Source organism: Pelodiscus sinensis, chromosome 6 (assembly GCF_049634645.1).
Source record: "Pelodiscus sinensis isolate JC-2024 chromosome 6, ASM4963464v1, whole genome shotgun sequence".
NCBI lineage: Eukaryota > Metazoa > Chordata > Testudines > Trionychidae > Pelodiscus > Pelodiscus sinensis.
The window spans coordinates 33,039,888-33,058,570 of NC_134716.1; the positions used below are offsets into that span (position 1 = coordinate 33,039,888).

General features: G+C 40.3%; 1 protein-coding gene and 1 long non-coding RNA gene across 8 annotated transcripts in view; one reads left to right on the forward strand and one right to left on the reverse strand.

Moving 5' to 3' along the window:
- Positions 1-18,683, forward strand: part of LOC112543827 (uncharacterized) — a 153,045-nt gene that overhangs the window by 87,733 nt on the left and 46,629 nt on the right. The window lies entirely within an intron of this gene.
- Positions 1-18,683, reverse strand: part of TRPM3 (transient receptor potential cation channel subfamily M member 3) — a 599,368-nt gene that overhangs the window by 24,323 nt on the left and 556,362 nt on the right. For both annotated transcript variants that reach the window (XM_075931703.1, XM_075931702.1), the window contains 4 exons: positions 15,801-15,941; positions 11,961-12,089; positions 8,419-8,670; positions 2,437-2,611 (listed from right to left, as the gene is read on the reverse strand). In XM_075931703.1, coding sequence (XP_075787818.1) covers positions 2,437-2,611; positions 8,419-8,670; positions 11,961-12,089; positions 15,801-15,941 — 697 coding nt within the window. The remainder of the gene's footprint in view (positions 1-2,436; positions 2,612-8,418; positions 8,671-11,960; positions 12,090-15,800; positions 15,942-18,683) is intronic.

The window sequence follows — 18,683 nt, forward strand, 5'->3', positions numbered from 1 at the left end:
CCAGTGAAAAAAATAATAATATCCAAAAAAATAAGACAATTGTGTGTCCGTTAATCAGTGCATTCTTCACTCTATTTCACGGGTAACATTTTGGAGTCAATTTATCCTCACATATACAGCATCTTGCATGTAATTTGTGATGTACTGAAAAACACTGAAAGAGTGGCAGACTCTTAATGCCTTGCACAATCAGTCTCTCTCTCTCTCTCTCTCTCTGAGTACTGTGTAGGGCCTGATAGAGGGACAAAACAACAACTTTTATTTTTGCTGGGAGTTAAGATGATGCACCTGCTTTTATGACTCAGCTGCTTCCTTATACAAGGTTTAAGCACTGGACATCAGGAAAATTCACTAGATTAGCCTTGGATCCCTATGCAAAGACAGAGAGTCTGCCAGCCTGTTACAGATTCCCAGTAGCCATACTCCACTCATGTTAAAATAATCTCTCCCCGATTACAGGGTTCTAAACTATAATCAGCACTTCATTTAGAAAACCTCTTATCCAGCCAAATTGCCGCACTCGTTGCACTATGCTAGTTTCTTAGTACAACATCAATAAATGGCCTCTTGTAGAAGGACAGACAATTCCATTTGTAAAAGTGAGTCACAGTTAAAGGGATGATATCAGCCCCCAACTATTATACCCTTGGAATTAAAATGGATTTCTGGAGGAGGGGGAAAAAAAAAAGATGGAACCAAGTGGAAAGGTAAATAGAGGGAGAAATTTGCTGTGTTTCAAGCTGTTTATTTGCGTGCATGCCACATTGCCATTGAGAACAAAATGGAGGGGTAACCATAAAAGGAGATTCTATTTGCATTTGATGTAGAGTTGCATGGACACGAGGGGGAAAGAATGCACATAGGACTCGCTGAGTCACCTTTCCTGGAACACACAGTGTACATGTAAAAGGCATTAAAAGGGATTAATGGTGATATATGTATTACTTTTGGATCTCCAAACAATCTAGGGGTGTGCGCCGTTATTCCGGAAAAACAATACTAGCGTCCACACAGCAACTGTGTCATTTAGAAAGAAAATCGAAATAACAGAAGGCTTTTTCCAATGTTGGCAAACCTCATTCCACAAGGAATAACACCTTTTCCATAAAAGCTCTTTTGGAAGGGGGTATGTGTGGATGCTCCACTGCTGCTATGTCAAAATAACTCCTCACTAAGGCCATTCTAAGTTATTCCTCCTCAGTGCCTCATGGGGCTCTAAATCGAGGTAGCGCATCCACATTAGGGAATCCTGCCTTGGACTAATTTGGAGGCTTCCCTGTAGTGTGGATGCTCTATTTTGAAAAAGCTATTCCAGAAGATATCTTCCAGAATAGCTTTTTCCAAAATAAGCATACAGTGTAGACGTACCCTAGGGAAAGTGAACAAACCAGTCTAAATTCTTCAGTGTCGAATGAGCCTATGATATATTGTGCAAGCACAATCCTCCTTTAAGACTGTAACCTAGTATTTGAATTAATATGTTTATATAGATTCAATGTCTCTCTCGGCCATTAGGAGAGAGGATTAATCTGTAAATGCTTCCAAGACCTATGCCTGTTTAAGTAGAAATGAAGGGGCAGAGCATCTCTTGCATGTCCGTGTTTATTGAAAGGGTGGGTTCTTAGTTTTTCCCATTCCTCACATTGCATCTTTTAGCATTATCACTTATCTCCTGTTCTGTACTGTGCCTGATGGCACCAGGAGGTTTAATGTTAAATAGAAAACTGGCATTTTCCAGATGGCCGGCCAAATAAATGTGTAGGAAAGGGTGACTTCCATTCTATTTGCATGGAACTGAGCACAATTTCAAGCCTCTCAATAAATAATTAAACAAAATTTTAGTAATATGTCCATCATTCACAAAGGGTTGCATCACATGATTTAACCGAAGGGGGGTAGTGCTGAACAGGTCCCAATGAAAGCAAAACTCAGTGGATCAAATCTTCAGATGGTGTAAGTCAGCATAACTCCACTCACTTCAAGGTAGCTATGCCAACTTTCACCAGCTGAAAAGATGGCTCTATATTTTGAGACTGGACTCTCAATATCAAGTTAAGCAAAACTGGTGAATTCATTCCAAAATTAAACCAATGGATGGAAAAGGAGTGGAGTGCTATATGTCCTAGATATACCCATGAACTCCTCTTGTATACCTAGGTTTTCTTCCCCCACCCATACCCTTGAGCATTTAAAAAGAATCAATCACCTGAAAAGTTATTTATGTATGTCTATATGAAAGATAAAATTTAGCAGTGCAGAAATTGGTACCCCAATATTAGCAGCTAAAAGTAATAGCTTTTCTGTGAATATCTTCTTCAGTGAATGAGTCCCCTATTTCGAGCCATTTATTGAGAACACACAAATGATCTTGTAAGACATCGCCTGATCAAAATTGGATACCTGACTTTGGAGTATGAGAATCATAAACTTGCTTACGGTCTATCTGGTCTGCAAACACTTCCCCATAGATCATCCAATAGGGCATGTAAAAAATGTTCTTTGCCAGCTTCCATGAAGGCTCTTCATTGGGGAAGAGAATTGCCTGCCTTGCAACACCGAAGCTCATCAGAACCACCAACATAATGATGACAAAATACATCATGTCTATCATCTAAAATGAGGGAGAAACAAAGATAAAGGTAATTAGTTAGAGGAAATTATTTGACTATACAGTATTTCAACCTTGATGGACTGAAAAAAATTGATGAAGTTTAAGAATGCAATTTTCACATGTGGCTTCTGGAAACCACTTGTAATTTTGCACATGTGGATTGGCATTTTCAAACGTGGTGAGTGGGGAAACTGGGTGTTTCGTTCGACGGGGTTCATTTTCAGTAGCTTTTCAAAGTGTGCTGTGCGTGGGTTGAAGGTTTGAAGTCACAGACTACTTTCTGGCTGCACATGCTGCCTCCACCTACTATGTCACTGATGTCCGCTCAGATCAGTAGAGCCCACACTTGCAAGACAAAACACTGCTCTTATGCTACAGGTGGGGGTTTTACCAAAAAGAAGTGGCAGGCCATGGGCATAGTCATCTACTTAGCTAGCAGCAATGTCACAGGGCAAAGGAAATGGGGGTCTAGCAAGGATTCAGAATAGTTCATTTGTGCAACATAATGGACAGGCACAGTGGTAACCAGTGAGACAGGAGGCTTGTGCCTCTGCAAGGACCAGAGGTGACCAGTATGTTTGGAGGTGACAGTCAGCAGCCAGAGGACTCAGGGAAGGGCTTTTAAAAAGATAACATACAAATATCATAGAGGCCCAGTACTATACATCTCCCCTCTGTATTGTCTTATTCACATACGCAAATCATTCATTACCACATGGTGATAATGTCTGGCATTCAAGGGAGTGCTTAAGAAAAAAGGATCCATTCAGTGCCTGAAAACTCATGCCTCAGAGTCCCAGAGGTACTGTATAGGATTATAGGCATGACATTGAGGACAGATGTTGCATCAACAATAGGGATGAGAACCCCAAGAATGGATATTAAAGGAAGAGTAATCCTGGGGAATGCCTAGAGTATCTATCATAGGTGCCATGTAAGCTGAAGAATAAACATAATAAATTAACTAACAATATATTGTGATATGAAAATTATAGGGAACCGATTTCAGAGACCAGATTAAGTTTCTTTTAAAGTTTCAGTCTCTATGTGCTTATCATGAGGAGGTGATTGGACAAAAAAGAACCAATCCAAACCTTTGTCCAGAACTCAACCTGATCTACCTTTAATGTTAGAAAAAGTTTGGTCAACTTTCTTGAGGTTTATTTCCATGTTCTTCTTTACTTTCTGGTGGCGGCTGGGATTGGGAGTGACTCAAAGTCAGTATTCACTGCAAGCAGTGAACAGCAGTATGACCAAAATACAGATGCCAGTCAGCACTGAATGACTGCCACTCGCTCTCTCTCACATCCTGGTTATCTGCAGCCACTTGTGCATGGGCCGCTCAGCAGAAAGGGCTGACAACAGAGGTGGAGGAGTTTCTGAGGGGTAGCCATTTTAGTCTGGAAGTGAAAAAAACTTAAAAAACCACCAAACAGTCTTGCAGCACCTTAGAGACTAACAAAACATGTAGATGATATCATGAGCTTTCGTGGGCACAACCCACTTCTTCAGATGAGTCTAGCACAGGTTAACAATGTGGTGGAGGGCCTAATAACTCATTTATAACTGATGGATCTGGCAATGTAGGAATTACTGCTGAGTCTCTGAAGGGAAGTAATTCAAGGATCAGTGAAAATAGAGACAGAAAATTAAAATCTTGAGATAAAATGGAATGCAGACAGGAAAAGGAAGAAATTGGGAAATATATATATATATATAGAAAGAAAGAAGAGCAAGACAATGGTATAAAGAATGGAAACATATACAGCCAACTTTCTGATTAGTTGTGTATTTACCATTTTTTTTGTATGCATCTCTAATGGAATGGTGAGGGGGGAAAAGAAATCAAGAATCTCAGACTTATATTTACAGGTTAGGATACAGTCTCTGGGGAAAGCGTGAAAGTGGGATGGCTGAAGGAAGTATAACAGCCACAGGTTTTTTTTTCTGTCTGATAGCATCTGTAATGCCACCACTCAGAGAAAAAAAATCCTCAGGAATGCTGCTTGGACTGTTAATCCTATTTCTTGAGAAAACCTGTTTTGAGGAGATTTCTAGCATATTGTGGTTCTGGTAATGCTGAGATGCAGTAGAAGTGGTTTGTCACAGACATTTCTTACTGCTGCAGACAGAAAACATGTGAAACCAAGCTGGAGCATGCTATTGCTCTCCCCTTGCAACTCAAGCACTGACTTCAGACAGGTGTACAAAAATGTCAGGGAAGTAACCAAACATGCTGACAATTATCTTTGATGTTACCTAAGAGAACCTTTTAACCTTCTGATGTATTGTTTGTCAGTAATCATGATGTTTAGGGCCCTTGTTGCTAGAAATACGAGTTGATTTGTTTTTGTCTTGTCCACAAGCAAGATGTTGTCTCATCTGTAGGCTCAGCCCTCTCAATCTGCCTGATTTAAAACTCAATGAAGTTGATAGGAATCTTTCTTTTGATTTCCCTGGAAATTGAATTAGGGCTTGTTTGCCTATTACAATTGCTAGTTTAACTTGCTTGTTTCCTCATAGTAACTCTCTTAATCTTTTATTTGAAAATGCTCAGTTAGGTGACAAAATGTGAATTGTGCCTGTATTAATATATTTATTTAATATGTTTATAAATATATAAAGTGTAACTGCACTGCAATTTCTGATTTGCTGACAAATGAAAAAGTTTTGATGTTAGCGTTTGTATGGAAAAGTATCTGATACACATCTTAATCTCGTGACACCATGTCGGAGACATTTCATCTTACTTGCAAATTCAAAGTGATTAATTAATTTTAATGTTCACATCCAGCCACTGAAATAAGATGGTAAATTCATCGATTAACAAGCACCAGCTTCTCTGTTTTATATCTTTAGTGTCCCGTCCTATTCCTGATTTAATTTCAGCATGCACAATTTTATGCACAGTTTTTCATGAATCTAGGGACAACACTTATTTATCCTATGGCAGCATGTGAAGACCCCAGTGATGATCAGTGCCTCATAGTGCTGGGTGCCATGCAGACAGAGTTGAAGAGAATTATTTGTCTTACTCTCATGAAATTAATGAAATACTTGAGGGATTAAGGTCTGAAAGGATTGTCCATTGTCTAATGAGTCTAAAATCTTGCTTATATTCCACATGGTATAATCTGTACCCTCATCCTATTTATATTTAAGTATGGGCCTTTTAGAGACTACAGTTGCTGTGATAACGCCTGCTTGGCAGAAATATGTTTAATCAAGTAGATCCTTCACAATGCTTTGCTGTACTTCCTAAGCACATGAGATGAAAGAGGAGATTAGATATAACCCGGAGAACTAAAATGAAATGTGATTTAAACAAAAATGTAGTCAGTGAACCAAATACAGCCCAAAGCAAGCAATGGCGGATAAGGATAGGAGTGATATAAATGGGGCTGTCAGTTATGCATGGGGTGTGAGGTGGCCAGAAAATGGGTGAGTGACAAATTTGTGTAACTTGTACAAACTGGATATTTATAGTATGGGCAAAACAGGTAGGTCAAAAATGCTGAGTGCATGGAAACTGATAAAGAATAAAAACAAATAGCAAAAGGGCATACAACAGTTCCCTACTTTAATTTGCACCAACACCCCTGTTATAGTGCTCCAAGGACTTGATGAGTACAACTCCCAACGCCTGCAATGGTGTCAAACTCATTTATAGCAGGGATGAATCTGGCACCACAGAATACCAAAGCAGCAAGAGGTTACACTCCTTGTGCATGTTCTACTTGCACCCATTTGCAGGTCCTGTTACCCCACACCATTCATGTCACTGCTGAACTGGGTTCAGTGAACTTAATGTCAGTTCATCATAATGTTGCCTGCCAGTGCCTCAGTTAGTAGGAGGTCTAAGAATCTGTCCGGTAGCAAATTGGTCTCCAAGCTACTTCTGCTGAATATGGGGAGGCGGGGGGGAGGGGGGGAGGGAGTGGCTGTGTATGGTACCAGTGGCAGAGAACTACTTTGCTGTTTTGACATTCTTTTTTAGTTTTATGAGAAAGGCAGTTTGATCGGCAGTGTTGGTAAAGATCATCAAAAGAGAGATTAGTCTAGGGTAAGCTAGACTGAGGTAGGGCAGGAGCTATTGCAATGGTTTCTGCCTGCTTTTTTCATCCGTCCTTTCTTTCTGAAAGCCTGTTTTCTCCTTCCAGTAATCTAAAGCAGCAGCAGCTGTTGATGCATTGAGTGCTTTCTATTTGGACTTTGCAGTTCTGGGAGGTCTCTCCCTTTACTGTTCTGGAATCGTTGTTCCCTTGGCTCCTCTGAAGGAATCCATAGACTCTCAAAGTCCCTTTGGCAGGAAAATTATTTTCTTTTGTGGTTTCTCTTTTTCCATAAAATAGGTTTGATTCTGTGCTAACCGTTCAGACCCTACCAAGCTAATATACTAAAGAGAGGGTGAAATGTTATTTTAGTGACTCTGTCAGGAAGACAGCCAGTATTTTGTACTGGTATATCCCAAGTCTAGAAGTCTCCTGACACTCATTGCTTTGAAGTATGGGGTTCTATAGGCATAACCTAATCCAAGGCCCAGAAGTGGTTCTAACCCTTAGCTGCACAGTGTAAGGGAAGGTTTTGTTCCTGAAATACCTCATGCAAGAGAAGAGGGAAGTTATACTTTAGTGTACTTAGTAGGTTTGCTGCTAAAAGTATAGTGTTCTCCAAGGCAGACTACTTATGAATCATGTGGCTGCTACCAGGGTTAGTGAGCATTACCTTCATATTAATCAGCTATCATTAAAAACTGTGTTGTTTGGTAAATTTAATATTCAGTTGCACCATCTCTGCTGTGTGCTAATGATATTTTAATATTGATTTTTAAACATATTTTAAACATTTGGAACATGACAGCCTAATTTTGAAAAAAATGGACCTCTCTCTCTCTCTCTCACACACTTACGAGGCAATTTAGTCATCTACATATTCACACAGTGTGCATGGGCATTTATATGCAGTTATTTCTTGGACACTCACTGAAGGCACCTTTTAGTAGGTGGACCTGACCCTCTATCTTTTCAGAATCTGGCTTTAGAAGGAAAAATTCCAACATTAATGGAGTGCTACAGATGAAATTTTAAATGAGCAAAAGGGAGGAAATTCAGAGCTGAGGATCTCACAGAATTTCTAACTCTCTATATTTGCATCTGTGTTATATTTGATACAAAATATTAACATTAATGCCCTAATATGTACACGCAATGTCCCTCAATTACAGATGTTGTAGTCACATGGATGGATTTTCAGTTCTCACAAGGAGGGACAGCAGTATGCCCATAGGAAGAGAGACAAAAGGGATCGAGGATATGGGGCAGCAAGCTATAGAAAGACAATATTAATACGTTATATTTTATATAATGTAAAGTATTAATATTAACAATATACGAGCACACCAGCTTTATTGTAGCACCCTTCTTGTTAAGGATCTTAAAGTACTTCTAAAAATATTAATTAATTAAAGAGACCTCAAAGCAAGGTAGGAGAGAATTATTATCCCTCACTTTATACATAGGTAAATTGAGACACAAACAAGTGCAAGAACTTTGCTGTTGAAAAGGGGTTTCTGCGGTTTCCAAGCAAAATTCCAGTATACAAATCTGTAGAAGTCTGGAGAAGAGCTAGATTCTTTCAGGCTGGGGGATGAGAGTTTGCCATGATGCTGACATAGGATAAAGAAACTATTTCCTAGGATCATAACAAAATACTAGAGATTTGTATTGATTTAATTCTGCCAACTCCCCAAAATACAATAAAGCCAATGCTAAAAAAATTATGGAAAGAACAAAGGAAGTGTCTCTTACCATTTTCCCAATCATCATAACATATGGTCCCAAATACTTGTTCACACCGAAGATGTCTAACAAACGTATGTACCAGTAAATTATGTTAACACAGTATATGACTCGCCCATCACTCCTGAATGGCAGATCCTGCAGACGAAGTATCATTCCAACAGAGAACAGGAGAATGGCTATGAGGTCTGTAACATTCCAGTACTCTTGGAGCCACACCTTTACCTTCTGTAACAGCTTCCCAGGCTCTGACATCAATATCTAAAGGGTATGAAAGAGGGACAGAAGGGGATCTATTTATCTTCACTTTAAGCCCCATAGAAAACACAGAGCAAACATTCATATATATATATTAATATTATACGGGCCAAAAACAAATCTGATGAAATCCCTGCTATGACATCCTTCATGGATATCATACATGCTTCTGCTCCATCTCTAGATACCTTGTGGTCTGGCCAAGTTGTGATACATGCACAATGTACTATTTAAAAAAAAATAATCGAGTTATTCCTTTGTAAAACAAAACCAAATACATATTTCCAAAATCCTCTATAAGTGATAGAAAATCACAATGACTTTTCATTCCCTAAACTGAATATTCCAATTTTGGACTAAAGGCGAGGGGAAGATAGGTAGAAAGGTGTTTAATCAAAACAATTCTCATTTAAAGAAACTACAGAAAAGCATCCCCAGACTACACATAAAATAGCCACAAGGCCATAAAAACCACAAGGACCTTGGTTTGCATTTCATCAAAACACTGATGTTGCAACTTCAACAAAGCTTTGGAAGTGAGAGTTCCACTTCCAGGAAAATACTACATAAAATAATGTCTTCTATGAATTTAGTTTCTTTTCTGTTTATAAAATCATCTGAGAGGAGCTTATCATGAATTTTTGTGATTTGAAACTAGTCACCAAACATTTTTTATGAGTAATTTCTTGCCTTTCGCTTGCTTGAAAGCAGTTTGTTTTGAATATTTTGTATTTGAAATTTGAATATGTTCAAGCACAGTTATATGGTCTGTTTTTGTTCCCTGATCTAGTGAGCAGAATTGTTAGACAAACTGTAAACTGGTTTTCTGTGAAAAATCTACACTCTTCACTTAGAACTCTTTTTCTACAAACATTCTTTCCAAAATGTTTATGGAAAGTGCACACACAGTTGAAGTGAATGATTAGAAAAGCAGAACAAATATTCACAGAAAATTTTTAACAGCACTTGTTTTTTCATCCACTGAATTCTCTGCAACTTTTTATCAGTAGTGCAGAGCCCTCTTGTGGCTAATTGATGGGGTGTGTGTTTGTGAGTATAAATATATATTAAAAAATACATTAATTATAACCCACAGAATCACTGTCCTATTCCATGGTCCTAATTCTATTCATTTGTTTTAAAACTAAAACACAATTTTTTAAAACTGTTTTAGGATGAATTCTTTCACTACTTGTCCAAGGCACTTAAAATAGGTTTGTTGGTGGAAAATGCAAACATGGATGGTAGAGACTGAGGACAAGATGAAATTCAGCTCAAGGGGCACAAGTGTAGTCAATTGGAGATACCCCTGCTCCCATCTGGGCTAAATTTGGCAGAAATAAACCCTTATTAGGTTAGGTGAAAAGGGGACAGCTGTAGCTGAAGGAAGATGGGGGAAGAAGAGGACAAAACAATTCTGCTTCTCATATCACTCATGAAATGATGTTCATCTTCTTTCTTTAAGTGCTTTCAAATCTTTTGGGCAATACCTGTCATTTGTTGATTAATTAGTGAACAAACTTTAACAAAGAGAACTCCTCTCCACCAAGCAATGTATCACCATGTTTGGTTATAGGTCCGAATGGTTCCAGAGCTCGGGATGTTTGGATCCAGAGTTTTGGTTCATCACATTATGGAGACACAGGAGAATTGAATGCAAATATTGACTATAGAACCACACGTTTGGGGGCATTTACAGGCAGTCCCCGGGTTACGTACAAGATAGGGACTGTAGGTTTGTTCTTAAGTTGAATTTGTATGTAAGTCGGAACTGGTACATATTTTTTTTGGGGGGGGGGAGCTGGAGTTAGGTGGAAAAGACCCTGATTCTCATACAACTTCCTTATTCTAAGAAAAACACATACTGTTTTGATATGAAGGTTTTTTTGCTTGATATTTTAATTAAAAATTGATCATAAGTTTCAGGGTTTCATGCTATATCCAAATTTTCCTTTTGGGGTACCTGAAAGATCCCAGTTATTCATTTAATAGTCAGAATCTTTGTTTTTTATAACTAAAAAAAGTTTATTCAATGCATATTACTGTTCCAAATAGAATTCGCTACAGATGGTTCAGTGAAATGGGTATTAAGTGTAATCAATAGTCATTGGAGAGCACAGTGAAATATTGATACAATCAAAACTGTTGTTGTATTCTGCTGATCAGAAAATGGAAATCCCTTCCTGTGAAGTGTGTGTGAATTTATCCACAGGATTAATTTTAAAGAAAAATTCAGTGTTGGGAACAGGAGTTTAGCCACAGGTGGGTCCTCATTGTCCACTCACCCACTTTGCAACCAGACCCATCCCCTTGGGGCTTACCCTGCTCCGCTCCAGCCAGGGTGTGGGGCTGGGGCTTTATCCCTTCTTCCCTTCTGTCCTGCTCCTCCCCATTCTTGCCCACCCACACCACTGGGTAATTTTTCAGCTTCACCTCTGCCAGGCTGGAAGGGACTTGTTAATTTCACGTGACACTAACAAGATACTTGCAGCTCTAGTGCTGAAGAGGGAAAGAGCTCTTGCTCCCAAGGTGGGGACTGTAACACAATGGGTCTCACTGCCTGCTGCTCCTGCTGTTCCCTAGGAAATTAATTTTTCCGCTCTGGGGTGCCCCCTTTTGGCTGGTGTCTTGTTCCCCCCAGCAGACCCGTGTCCTCCGCGGCAAGAAAAGCCGCTCCGTGTCTCCCTGGTCTGCTGGGGAGGGGGGAGGGGTGCTAGCTCCGCATCTCCCTGGTCTGCTGGGGGGAAGCGCCCCCGTGCTGCCAGAGGCGGCGACAATGGGGGAGGCACCCCGCACTAGCTGCGCCCCCCCCCCGTTTGTAAATAGGGATTCAACGTAAGTCAAATTGATGTAACCCGGGGACTGCCTGTATAGGTGAGGCTCTGGTTGAAAAATCCTATCTCTAGCCTCTTCTGCATACACCAAAAAGTAAACAAGCCGCACAGTTCTACTGCAGTGGCCAGACCTATGAGAAACAGTGTGAAGAGCACTAAGAAATACCATGGAAAGGGGGGCTATGTTAGAAGATAACAGCCTCTGACAGTTTCATTAGACTTATGGAAATCCAAACACTGGAGTTGTATGAGTGTAGAACAGATGGTTACTTTTAAAAACAGTAAAATTGAGAAATATAGCAATAGAAATTCCAACATCCCTTCTGTTTTACTGGAAAAAAGGAATTTTGTGGTAAGTCTACCTACAACCAAAAATTCAGAAAAAAATTAAAACAAAAAAAAATTGTGAAAGGTACATGTATTTCTCTTTTGTTTCTGGCTCATCCAGGATAGTATTACCTCTCTCATCTTCTCTATTCCCAATGTGAAAATATAGGAGATAACTATCCATTCTTGTGTAGAAGGCCAACGATCCATCTTCACTAGCACAATGTAGTTGAACAGCATCAGGTACCCAATGTATGCCAACTGTAAGGAAACAAAGAATTTGTCTTGGCGTGGCATCTATAACTAATTATACAGCATAATCAGATACTCTAAGGTGGCTTTAAAACTCTAATTTCAGTTTGCAGACACCTTCTATTTGTAAACAGGGAGAACAATATCAGTAGCAGCTGTGCAAATGGAATCTGTGTACCAAGTTGAAGCTCTTGCTCCAGTGGTGGTGGTGAATCTCCTCTCCCTTGCTACTGCTGTTTCAAATCACTCCCATCACTGTTAACAAAACCCACTTGGATCTTCATAACCCCTGGTTGAATCAGTCATGGTTCTATATCTTCCATGAGGCCACTATAGGCCCAGATTTCCTAAGTTACCTGTTTGAAAATTTCCAGTCCACTCCATTTTCCTCCTACTTATTGCTTTTTATTTCTCTTACTTTTCTTGCCCACACATACAATCATTTTGATTTAGTTCTTTTGGCTACATCTAGACCGCACTCTTAAATCAGAAAAAGATACGCAATTTGCGCTATGCAAATTGCACATCTTTTTTTCTATTTAATTTCGAAAGAGGATTTTTTGACATTTGGCACATCTACCTGGCACCAAATTTTGGAAAAAAGTGCTCTTTCAAGCCATCCCTTATTTCTTGTAGAATGAGATTTACAGGGATGGCAAAAGAGTGCATCCATTCTTTTGGAAATTTTTCTGAAATAGTGGACATGTTCCTTAGATGCAGCATTGCTATTTCAGGATACTTCCGGTAACCTGAAACAGTGATTCAGTCTGGACGTAGCTTTATCTCAGATCCACCCTGACTTCCTGTGCCCATAATGCACAACCCTTTCAGTCTGGATCTCCTGTATCCAGGGTGATGCTGTGATATATATATCAATTTCCTGCCATATCCTCAGAAACTCTTCTTGTGTTAAATGCAAAGTTTATGTAATCCTGTGGGCCGGAATTGTATGTAACCTCTTCTGGAGGAGGATATGACACAAAGCAGGGAGTTTAATATAATGAAATTGCACCAAACAAGAATGGACTTTTTTGTGGGGCAACACATGTGAAGTAGATCTGGAAAAAGCCTACGGAAAGGTTAATGCAAATTCCTCACCTCCAGTTATGGCAAAACCCAGAGTTTTGAATTGGGAGAGGGTGACTGCTGATTATTTGTTCCCAGGATTCAGAGAATCAAAGCCTTGAACTTCATATTTCGGCCATAATTTACCTATTGGGGGTGAACACTATGATTGTGTGTGGGTATTAGAAAACTGGGACATGGGTCATCTATATAAAACTAAGAAATAAACTAAACAAAGTATCTCTGATCATCCAACTGGGAGAAACCATGAACATAAGATTGGCTATACCTGGGTAGGTTATTGGTCCAGTGGTGGTAGAGAATAAACAGCACCTCACAGAATTGGGTCCATAGTTCTGCTCTGTTGAATTAGTTCTTAGAAACAATTTGTTGATGCACAGGAAAGCATAAAGCTTGCACCACTGAGTGCTGGTGTTATTTTCAGTCTCTGGCTTGGAAATCACCTAATTAATATTCTTTAAATTGACCATAATTAAAAGCACAGCTAAGATTTGCCTCTTTTCTACTTAAAACAGTAGGAGGAAATAAACTCCCGTCTTTCAGATCCGTATCTGCTGGCTGGATTGGTTCTTCAGAGCCAGCCTGATCCTCTCAACATGTTTGAAGAAAGGGGAACACCAGGCTAATCTATAGTGGGGTCTAGTTCTTTTGAGTCAGACATCTAAACTGAATGGGTCTGGCAAGACTGGAACAATTCAGGGGAATTGCTCTTGAAAGCAAAGTGGTCCCACCATTCAGTGTCTTTTTCAGTTAAAATTAGATAGATCTTGGCTGTTCTTGACAACTAATCCCACCAAGTTGAATTGGGCCCTTTTTTTGAATGACTGGATGTTAGTAAAAAAAAACAAACAACCAACCAACCAACCAACCAAACAAAAACCAAGGCCCATATCAATAGTCACAGTCAGAACACACTGAATTTGGCCCACTGTGATATACATTAAGAATGATTAAAATAGAGGTGGGCTAAGAATAATGAAGTTGTTTTATGTGCCATTATGTGCCATTCACATTGACAATTAAAGTTGACACTAACATTCGCCTTGCTTGTTGAACCCTGGACACACAGATTTTATGGATTTCTTTTTTAATCATTTTTTAGGCTTTGCTTCTTTTTAAAATGAGCCAGACAGATTTCAGAGCTCTTCCAACCCTCTCTTGGAAGTTGCTTATGCAGCAGTTTTCATTTAAGTACAATCAGTCAGGCCCCACAGCTTGACTTTGCTCTGGAAGCTGCATTACAGCCAAGATTCAGCATTAATAAGTGACCCTGCCTCAGGTAGAAATAGGCCTAAAGAGAAATGCAATGATGATTTCCATTTCCCATTTCAGGATTGAAATACTAGTGCAAACCAGGATACCCAGTTTGCTAATAATGGAAAGAATTTTCTGGGTAATGTGCATGGATACTTATAACGATAATGGATTTAGATTCGTCACCCTGACTAACATTAGCTGCAGTTCAGTAGTATCTTGTTGGACTACACTTGTCAGGTAGGAGTTGGTTACCAGCATGCTCTACCCACTCTGATTTGATCTCTGGGACAGAGAACTGTTTGTGTTGCCTTTAAATGTATCATCAAGGTCTCAGCAGGAAATCATCTCCAAAAACAGTGAGTTTATTTTTTGTGATTTGCCGATATTGGGGCTGGGTTCAGCAGCAGGTAGATCATGAGAACTAGGCGAAACTTAAAAAAAAAAATCTAATAAAGTATATTGCGGTTGTTGTTGAAACCTAATTTACTTAATTACAATTCTCATACTAAGCATCCACTGAGCCCAGGAACAAATTCAGTGGGAGAACAGCCTGATGGTGGACTTTAGAATTTGGCTCTATCACTGTAGTACTTAGACACAGATGTATCCAAATATTTGTCTACATCAGGGGTGGGGAACCACAGGTCCAGGAGCCAGATGCGGTCCCTGACTTGCTGGAATGAGGCTCATGTCCCCCCACATTCCTGAGGCTCATGTCCCTCCACACCCAGCCTTTGGGAGCTCCAATCCCCCACTACTCCATCATGAGGCTGAAGCACACAAAATCTACTATGCTGGGCCCCCCAGGCTCTGGTGTGTGAGGGGTGGATGTGGGGAGCATCTTTCTCTTTCTCAGATGCCACATCAGTGAGGGTTTTGTTTTATTTTATGCTTCTCACTTGTATGCAGCCCCTGACTGATTTTTCTGAGAGTGGGCAGCCCCCAACCTTAAAAAGTTCCCCACCCCTGATCTACAACATTTACAGTTAAGGGGAGGGATAGCTCAGTGGTTTGAATACTGGCCTCCAGAGTCCTTGATGGGGCCATTTAGGGATCCGGGGCAAATCTGTCAAGGATGGTACTTGGTCCTGCCATGAGGGCGAGGGACTGGACGTAAAGACCTCTCAAGGTCTCTTCCAGCTCTATGAGATATATATATAGTCTCACCCATTTGTCCATATAAATCAGCATTTTGTATCTACAAATACAGTGGCTGGACTTGCAAATGCTGGTCTGCTTCCCCAAATATATTCCCCATTGTGAATATATCAGTGGAGGTTCTCTGAAAATTTGTGCCAATACAAACAGATACACAGTTGACAACAGAGTGACACTGACTTCTTTACAAGTGCTAGTAGCATGGAGAAGATAGCTTACCGTGTAGAACCAAAACTTAACTATAGGAGCATTGTAGAACTCATAGATCTTCCTTCCAAAAGGGATCAGTCTGTGCCTGCTGTGAACTTCCTCTTCCTCTTTCTTTCTTGCTGATTCTCCATTCCCTCGTCCCAACATTGCCTGTAATAAGAAAGGCCACTCTTGTAGTTGTTTCCTTCTGAACTACGAACTAGACCTTAATCGAATCCCAGAGGAGGACTGTTATTTTTGAAAATGTCAAAAGGAGCCACATTAACAGATTGATTCTCTGATATCCTCATCTTAAAATGAGGACCAGACAGCCCCATGTAGCTGCAACAGTCAAACTACTCTGTTTGCAAATAATCTCTTTTGGACAGGAAGCTCCTGTTCAGATCATACCAATTGTTCCCTCACAAGCAGAAGGAGCCCCCACTTCAGCAGAACTGTCAGTGTGACTCCTGAGCTCCATTCACATCTTGGATCTGGACAAGAATAAAATGTGGGTGAGACTTCTGCTTTTTGCTATATTGACTTTTCTTCTCCCAACTGTCACTTTCTATTAGGTAGTTATCAGCATAGCAGAGAAGGCTAGAATGTGAGTTGTCATATGAAAGTGATCAGAGAGTTGACATGGGAGGTGAAATAGAGGAAGGAGGAAAGCAGAGGTTACTAAAAGTTACTACTGCAGAAATAAAGTGGGGTGTTGGTTCGTGTTGACTGTTGATCCTATTTAGGCTGCAGTCCTGCAGTGATCTCCATGTGAATGCAGAGGCCTGTCCATTGGGAGTAATGAGTTTTTAGATTGTAAGCAATTTGCTAGAGAGATCATATCATCTTCCCTGGTTATTTTCCAGGATGCTGAACATACTTTATAGGGTAGATTCTCACATGGTATAAATTGCTGTAGTTCCATTGACTTCAATGACTTGATTTCATTGGTGCTACAAGTTGGACCTCCCTGGTCCAGCACCCTTGAGACCTGAGCTATCCTGGAACAGGGAATTTGCCTGATCAGGGGAGGTCAGTGCTTCCCTGCTTCCAGACTCCTCTCTTTGGGGATCCCTATCTTGCCGCTGTCCCCCCTCATACTGGACTGGCACAGCTCCCCATAACTGATGCCAGCCTGAGGTTCTCGGCCGCAGCCATCCAGCCATTGCCGGGAGTTCTGGCCTCCCCATCCCACTGCTAGGGCTGCCAGTGGGGATTCTGGCCACCCGCCTCCACTTGGCCCCGCTTCTGGGGTCGAGGGAGGGGGTGTTCCCTAGCAGAGGCTCCCCGGTCACCACAGCCCTGCTGCCAGCGGGAGTTTGCCAGGATTCCTGGCTGCGGCTGCCCTGGCTGCCAATAACTCCACTGCAACTGTCGGTTCCCTGGCTGAGGCCAGCACTCCTCGGTAACCTGGCCCTGTTAACGCTAGGAGTTCCCTGGCCAGGGCAGGGCTCCCCAGATGTCGCCTGACCCAGCTGGGGCTCCTCAGCTCCTGCATTGCTCCCATCTCTGGGGCTATTTGGTTCAGTAACATCTGTGGACCATGGATGTCACTGAACCAGACACACCTGGATTTGGGAGGTTCCACCTGTATTACAATTTATGCCATCTGAGGATCTGCCACTAGGTGTTTTAGAAATAGATACATAAGATATTAATAAATATAATGCTAATGGGGACTGAATATCAACAATGGATGTCTACATGCAGAGATAGTCTGAAATTGATCCTCAACCTGACAGAAAGAGATAGAGTGTTATTATAATAAACACAACTCACTGAAACTGAAATGATTTTATAACCTCTGAAGAATGGCTTTGGTTCCCTTAAAGAAATGAGTTAAATTTAAAAAAGTATTTGTATTTGCAATACTGACTATAGAACTCTTTTGTTTGCATGCCTCTCTGAATAGGACACTCAGGGTAGCTGGAATTTTATGAGATTTTTCATGCTGCAAGCAAGTTCCCACTCTGTAAATTTATTGCAACAGGCACAGATTTAGGTATTTCTCCATGTCGTGAAACCTGCAAATCAAGTATTTTGATACCTTTTGATTCGCTTAAGTGCACCAAGGCTGCACTGCTGCTTTTAGTTAATGTGCCTATAACACTTTCCTTCTGAAAATTTCAAAGCATTTTACTATTTACACATGAATTAATGCAGCATCACAGCCCTCTTGCAGGTATTGCTATTATCCCCATTTTACAAAGGAGGAAACTAAGACACAGAGAGGTCAAGTGGATGTCAGTAGAAGAGTTGTTTTTCTCCCAATCCAGCATTTGTACTCAAGGATACTACCTTTCCCTCACTCATGTACCAACCTATATGGGTCCTGATTCTGCAAGACATTTAATCACATACTTAATTAGTTGACCTCAATGAGATTATTGGCAAGCTTGAACTGCCTTGCTGGAAATGTGATATGGCTCATCACCATAATAGATGAGCAATTCCTTAGTATTTAAAAATAAATATGACAGTCTATGATACAGGCACAAATAAATGAGATTATGTTGGGGGAAAGCCAAGTCAAAGAAATGAATTTTACTGTCTGCAGTGTTAGATGTTATTTCGGGGAATAATGACATTGCAATCCTGTGCCATTCTTCCTTGGGCTAAACAATTTGAAGGTACTTGTGGGAAGATAATCCCAACTGCTCGACACCCCACCTTATTGGGTCATAGTTAAAATTTAGAATGTAAGTTCTTAAGGGCAGGCACTGTATCTTTCTATATATTCTAATAAGCCCTGTCTATATGTTGTGGACTTGTTTGTTAAAGAATAAATTGTAACCATAATCCAATCAAAGCATGTATCTATGCAGTTATTTCTGTCTAGATATTTATAGGGTACTTGTTGTTAAGGAATCTAAGTTTATGCTGCCATTTCTAATATTTTCACTTCATTTAGTT